General features: G+C 40.0%; 1 protein-coding gene across 2 annotated transcripts; it reads right to left on the bottom strand.

The window, feature by feature from the left end:
* Positions 1 to 86: 86 nt before the first annotated feature.
* On the bottom strand, positions 87 to 6,191 carry LOC122776948 (SAM pointed domain-containing Ets transcription factor-like). 2 transcript variants are annotated; one of them, XM_044037786.1, is made up of 6 exons: positions 5,914 to 6,191; positions 3,340 to 3,778; positions 2,290 to 2,487; positions 2,020 to 2,064; positions 1,779 to 1,916; positions 87 to 911 (listed from the first exon to the last, which is right to left on the bottom strand). In XM_044037786.1, exons 2-6 carry the CDS (start codon positions 3,758 to 3,760, stop codon positions 733 to 735), a joined length of 981 nt encoding a protein of 326 aa, XP_043893721.1. In that variant the 5' UTR covers positions 3,761 to 3,778; positions 5,914 to 6,191; the 3' UTR covers positions 87 to 732. The 2 variants fall into 2 exon arrangements, with proteins under 2 accessions (XP_043893721.1, XP_043893720.1); XM_044037785.1 differs by having other exon boundaries at positions 1,779 to 1,919.
* Positions 6,192 to 7,158: the final 967 nt, after the last annotated feature.

Here is a 7,158-nt window from a genome sequence, read left to right on the forward strand (position 1 = left end):
CGTGTGTTTTTTGTATGGAGTACACGTGTGATTTAGAAGTGTTGCATTAAGTTTGTCAACTCTACTTTCAAATGGACAACACCCGGTAATAGTTTGCCACTTTATTAAAACATAAACCCAAAGAATAAAAAATTTAGAAAGAAATTCACTTACTATAGAATCGGTTCTTGACACCTGGGAATAATAGGATGTCATTATTTTACGTAGAAAGGGAAAAGATACCAGTCTTTATAAATAAGTAAATAAATAGCTGGCATCAGCCACCACTTAGCTTAACAAAGTAAGGTCGGAAAACAAACATACTCTGGTAATGAAATGTACCTTGTTTTAATCCTTTGAATATCTGCATTTCCAGATCCTCTGCTAAGTCAAGACAACTTTCTCCAAGTGTACAGAGCAAGTATCTGCTAATCTCAAGAAGCATATTTCTTTGGAACTTTTAATAGACAGAAGACATTTGAGAAACCGTACATCACACCAGAGAGTTAAAAACGTGAGTGCTCGAGACAACAAAGAGAACAAATAAGACATATAACTCCATTATAAAGTAAAGCGAAAATTGTCATAGGCAGGAATGCACGATTCTGTATAGGCAGTCTTTACAATTAACAAGAAACATCAAATGAAATATATTGATCTACTATCTATATTGATAATATCATCTGTATGTCCAGCATATCTTTGGGTTGTTGGCCGTCAGCTCACTCTGTTCTGAACGACTGGTCCTGTTCATCATACGGGTTTGACGAACTGGTAGACCAGTCTGCGGGACACATCGGGCTTTCGAATGATTCCCTTTTTGTAGTACTGGCGTATAGAGCGACTCAGTTTGTCATAGTTCATAGCTGGACGATTCTTTCTGATGCCCCATAGCCGGGCCACGTGAGCCGAGTCTTCTATTTTGAAAATTCCTTGAGACAGAAGACAGAAAAATGTGCTCAGGCTGGATGTTTGGCCCCAGTCAGGCTCTACAGTGATCTCCAAAGTTGACTGTCCTGATTATAAAAACTAGCATTCAGCTATTTCACAGAATAATATTCCAAGTGTTCAGTAAAGTTTCCTTTCACTCGGTGCTACTACAGGTGACTTAAAGGTAACAAAGTGTCACAAACATGTAGCAAGGATGGACCGTTTGCACAGCGGCCATTTTGTCAGGTCACAGTCGGAAGAGCAGGTGTGTAAATAATGAAATGAATGTGGGCTGAGTTCCATTTCGCTTCTTTGGTTTCGGGTTGCATGTCGGTTAACTGCCACACCGTCAAATCGTCGAATCAAATTAATTCTATTAGTAAAGCACCAAATCACGACATAGACCAGGGGTCTAAAACCTGCAGCTTCGAAAGAAAACGGTCTTTTGATTTAAATGTTTGTCTTTCAAAGTGAACACCTCTTATTTAGAGATCAAGGCGAGAAAGAAGAGTGTTTTAATAAGATATTAAAATATGGAAAGCCATTCCCAACAAATAGGTCTACATGTGCCAATAGTGTTTTTCTATATATAAAACTGCTATCTTCATTGTATGGGTCAAATATGTGTTGCGGCTCCAGATGAATTATATTCAAAAATGGCTCTTCTGATACTAGAGGTTGCAGATCCCTGGTCTCGACTGAAGTGAACCAAACAGAGCCATCGTTGATGTGGTCCGTAAAACCTGTGCTTTTCCTGCTGAAACATGTCAAATTGGCTGCTGTGCAAAGGCTCCCTTACGTGAACGTTGTTTGTACTCATGGTCTGTGGGACCATGTCCACATGCAGCTATGTTTAACTGTGACCTTACCTTTCTCTTTGTTGAGCCAGCGGATGCAGCGGCTGTAGTTGTGTGGTTTGAGGAGCAGCTCTTGAAGGAACTGCCACAGGTGGATGGGCTGGCTGGGGTAGTGGCACATCACATCTTTCCAGGATTCATCATCTGCAGCTGCTGACATAGAAGAGATTTTACTATGGGTTTGTTTCAAACTTCACTTATTTTTAACTCAGCGTTGCAATCGTTGTGGCTAGTTGGAAAAAGAAGAACTTACTAGATTTGCTCTCCTCTGGTGGGCAGCGCTCCTTCATTGCTACAGCTAAAGAAAAAAAAATCAAATCAGATTTGATTTGGCTACAGTTTTCCACTCAAGTGTCCCTCTCTAATACGCTAAAATTATAGTAGAATTAAAGATCCACACTCTAAATGTCGTTGTTTGTCTCTATGTGTGTGAAAATACTAATGAGTAGCATCCTAAATGTCACACACTGAACCTTTAATGTGGGGTCATTTTGTTACTTTGTCATTTTCCTGTCATTCTTACTTGATCTCCAGATGTCCAGATGAGCATAGAGGATGTCTCCAAATTGCAAGGAGCGTTGTCTGAAGTCTGCTTCTGCCATGGAGCACAGATCCCTCCCAGTCAGCTCGTGAAACATTGTGCTGATCTGTGGCAGCCGATACAGGTGCTCAGTCCAGAGCAGCCACTTCTGCACGTGCACACAGCTCCAGTCTAATGGATCTGGAGAGGAGAACGTAGAGAGAAGAGGTATTTCCTGAATCACCGACTGTATTGAATTGGAAAAAAACAAAACAATATCTGATTGTTCATTCATTTTTAGCCACTTTTTCCACAGGCCAAGCTGACATTAGGCGCAGGTCGGGATACACCTTGTCGCCAGTCCATCTACTAACTAAACTAACAGAAAACAAAAAAACGTTCAGAATTGATTCTGTGTCTGAAATGATTTACATCATCATCACCTGACCAGAGTGCACCCTGCCTTTTGCCCTATGTCAGCAGGGATTGGCACCAGCGCTACCTGCGACCCTCATGTGGAGATAAAGCGGTAGAAGATGGAGGGATGGATGGTTTGATGAAGAGTGGGTTGGTGGATCTTTGGAATTGGTCTTACAAAACCAAAGGACGGCTCATTTGCATGACGGTAAATGTAGGATCCTGCTTACAGTTCATATTGTTGTCAGAATGTGTCCATTGTACTTACATTCTGACAAAACTCAGATCCCCCCCAATGCTTTAGAAGTTTAACATGAGCTGGAGTATAGTCAAACTGTCGTGTGCTATAATGTACAGGGAAAGACCGCCCTCATATAGGTAAATACTCATGCACTGCATTTACTGTACATCTTAAAAGCTATAGGTGACTCAGTTCATAATAAGTGAAGATCATCTTGAGTAAACAGAAGTGTTTGCCTAAGGTGTGTTGTGCCTCAAATGCTAACCAGGTGTCAGTTGTGTGACTGTATTTAATGTCAAGAAGTGATAGCTTACAACTTCTACCAAATGCTAATGCATTTTTCAATGTCAATGTCTGGGATAAAAATGACACCGGCCTGTTGTACTCTGTTTTACCTGCTGTGATGTTGAGCAGCTTGCAGGCTGTGTCCACGTCTTTCAGCACCTCTCCCATCACCATGGTCTGGACTTGCTCCAGACAGCGCTCCTCCACCCGGTCCTCCACTTCAGAGGAGGAAGAATCCTGAGCTTGGCTGGGTGCAGGTGGGCTGGGCTCCGGAGTCCTGGAGGGAGGGGTGGCAGACGCGGGGGTCTGTGGGACTCCCAGCACCCAGGGGTTCTCCTCCGTGACTAATCGGTCGTAGCAGGGGAGGTAAACCCCCGGCCAGCTGAGCTCAGGGAGCCCCAACATACTGCGGGGCGGTTTGATGTCGTCTGTGTCATCCAACCAGGCTTCCCTCAGGTTAGGATGTGGGTAACAGAAGCAAAGAGGCGAGTGTGTGGTGCAACCTGTGTGTTCACAACCTGGACTCCCCATGCTCAGGCTCCTTTAACACTGAAAGGAGAAAGAAATGTTTTGTTCACGGGTGTCATTTACATCCATTTGAACAGTGACATTGACAGTGTGGTAATGATGCTGTGCTGGAAACCATACCCAAATGCCCAATATTTAGACAGCAGGAATCCCAAAGTAAACATGACATTTGTTCTGTAATATTTACTGAGCTGCAACTTTCTGTGAAACAAGGAATCATTTATTCCACCTAAGCCAAGTGGAGTCTTTGTGACAGCTCAATAAAGTCAAACCCCCTCAAAGAACTTTAACTGCAAACAATAGCCTCCTTTTAACCAGCATCTATGAAATGAATTTGAGATTTTCTTATGAATCTCTTCGTTTGTAAATACTGAGGTCAGGATAACTGGGGCTGAAAATGTAATCATTATCAGTTCCACTTTTATATCATGTCTTTGAATAATATCATAAGGGCATCAAGATGGATCATGAGTGTATTCAAAGAAAATAAATAAAATCATTATAAAATGTAGCATTAAGTGAGGGACACAAAAAATGAAATAACCAGCCTAATTGTTATAATAATAATAATAATAATAATAATAATAACAATAATAATAATAATAATAATAATAATAATAATAATAATAATAATGATAGCAATAAATTGTATATAACTAAAACAGTGTGTCAGTTTACAGTTTTTTCAATAATTGTGTACCTTCAAAGACAAAATAAAAAGAAAGGTGTAAGAAAGTGAGGAAAAAAAAAGTAGTATATTGCACAATATCTTGATTTTAAGGCTAATATATGGACTAGGGGAAAATTGCCTAAGTGTGAGATCGTGTATCACTGTATCACACTGTGTTAACACAGGACACCTTTTGTTTAATGTTGTTCACAGATTGTCATTTAGTAAACAGTGATTATAAATAATAGGGCAAATAGCAGAGTGAACGATCAGGTTACCTGTCTTTTATTCAAAACACTTTGAGAAATTCATTTTCTTTCTTTCTTTTTTTTTTTAAATGTTCAGCATCTATATAGTCGTGATAACTCGACGTCGGCGCACAGTTGAAGTGTGTGAAGTGGGAGCGGCGTGGTCTGAATATCAGCACACACATGGTCCATGTTTCTGCAATGTTTTCCCTTGCCTACAGGCATGAGCAGTTAATATGTTCAGCACTGCCAAAAACTTGCTCATCTAGGTTACGCTTGCTCACTGGAACAAACAATTGTTCTCCATCTCTCTCTCTAATGAAGTCAAGCAAAATACTGTATATACAGAATATACAGACTGTGTTTGACACAGTTAGATCGCAGTCAGACAGACATGAGAGATGATTTTTGGGGTTACCCACATTTATCAACCAAAGACTAATACTGTAGTAGAAAGTCAAATATGCACATATTTACAATTTATTTAGGTTTTTCACATTTTTATTTTACATGAAATAACATGAGATACATGTTACTAATCACATTAATAATGTTTCCTCTCTGTTTAAGTGTCCATGTGAGCCAAGGCCAGCCAGCATAAAGGGAGAAACAGGTAAACAGACACATCTTTGATCTCATTATTTACACCACGTCTGTCTCTCTTACATTGTATATTATATACTCCATAATATACATCTAGAGCTGAAACAATTACTCGATTACTAAATGAAACGTCAACTATTTGATAATCGATTCATCTTCTTCTCAAATGTGAATCATTGTTTTTGTTTTCTGACATTTTATGGACCAAACGATTACTCGATTAATGGAGAAAATAATCAATTGTTGTAGCTCTAAATGAATCCATCATATATCATATACTGTATACTGTATGACTGTAAAAGTCTCAGGGCACCGCCAGCTCACTCAAATTCCGTGATCATTGGCATTTGATTTGGTATGATGTGACAGGAAGTTGGTCTTCTGATATTATGAGTATGAACATAATGAGAGTAAAAGTTGTTGTACATGAGATAATACAGCAGACGTGGCATTAAACTCAATAGCGAGCAACACATTCTCTATGCTACCATGCTTTCTTTCATTTAAGTTCTGTGACACCTGTCCTATGAGGATCATTTTACAAAAGGTCACCTGACAGATATTCACAGTATCATAAGTAGTAGCAGGGTTCGTGGTATTGCGACCCAGCAGTTTATAATGAAATCCAGTCTTACCTCGTCAGTGTTTGGTGTAAGTGGATTCAGTAGCTTTCCCAGTGCTGAAGATTCTTCTCAGCTCAAGCATGGACTTACTTTGTGTCCCCCTTTCCCTCAGGTGAGGTTCTGATGGATGCAGTTTCTTGTCTCCTACCTCAGCACTGTCAGAGCTGTTTCCCCTTCAGTCTAATTTCAGCCACTGAGACACTGGTGATTGACTTGTCGCGGTGGCAAGAGTTTGACTCATTTGGGATACAGAGCACCTTTGTGACATATCAATTCTGAAAGACAGGGTGTGTCTTCGTCAGGGAGTTTGCTGTAAGTCCCTACTTAATAATGACTTGGGGCAGTATTCACACAGTGAGTTCCTTAAGTCAACAAACTTGGTGAGTCTCAACAGACTGGATCTTAACAGCCCCAGGAGAAGCTGTGAGAACACCTATAGTTTTTTGGGGTGTAATTTTGTTGATGAGGATTTCATTCAAACTTGTAAACTTGAAATACCGAATCTGATATAACAAGGTAACCGAGTCAAAGTTTACCATTCAGTGTGAGAGGTGAGCGATAATTCTAACTTATCCATCCTGACCTTTTGGAGATTAATAACACTTATAGGACCAAGATTATTATACAGTTTGTGGTTTAGGATCTAAACCATTGTTGTCCATGAATTATCAGTAAAATATTCCCAAAAAACTCCTGAAAACAATGGTTAGAGTTGTTATCAACGATGGAGAACTTTTAGAAAAGTTGAACAACAACATGGTGCCAATACACGAGTTAGAGAGGGAGCGAGAAAGTGAGCGTGAGTAAATATTTGCTTGAGCTAAACAGTGATGTTTCTGCGGTTGAGGCGTAATATTCCAAAGAGCTGCTGCCCGTGTATACACCCACATAAACCATCTTTCAAGGCCTGCGTGACAATGGTGAAATTACAGCTGTAGAAAGTGAAGGTGCACTCAACCGATACCTTGAAGATCGGATTGAGCAAGTTTAAAAAGAGCACAGAACCTGAAACAACCAAGCTTCGAATTCTGCTTTAAAAAAAAAAAAATCTGACGCACCTTTACAAACACATTATTCATCAGCTAATCCTGTACTTAATACACTCACTTCATATTTCTTTTTACGTCGTTGGGACACATTTACTCGTAAAAATACTCCCTCAGGCTAGGTCAGACTGCTGCTGGAGAGAAAGACCAACATAACAGACCCTTAAAATATGGTGGGGCTCCTTGTACATATCACTTCAGCCCTTAAGTG

Source organism: Solea senegalensis, linkage group LG11 (assembly GCF_019176455.1).
Source record: "Solea senegalensis isolate Sse05_10M linkage group LG11, IFAPA_SoseM_1, whole genome shotgun sequence".
Taxonomy (NCBI): Eukaryota; Metazoa; Chordata; class Actinopteri; order Pleuronectiformes; family Soleidae; genus Solea; species Solea senegalensis.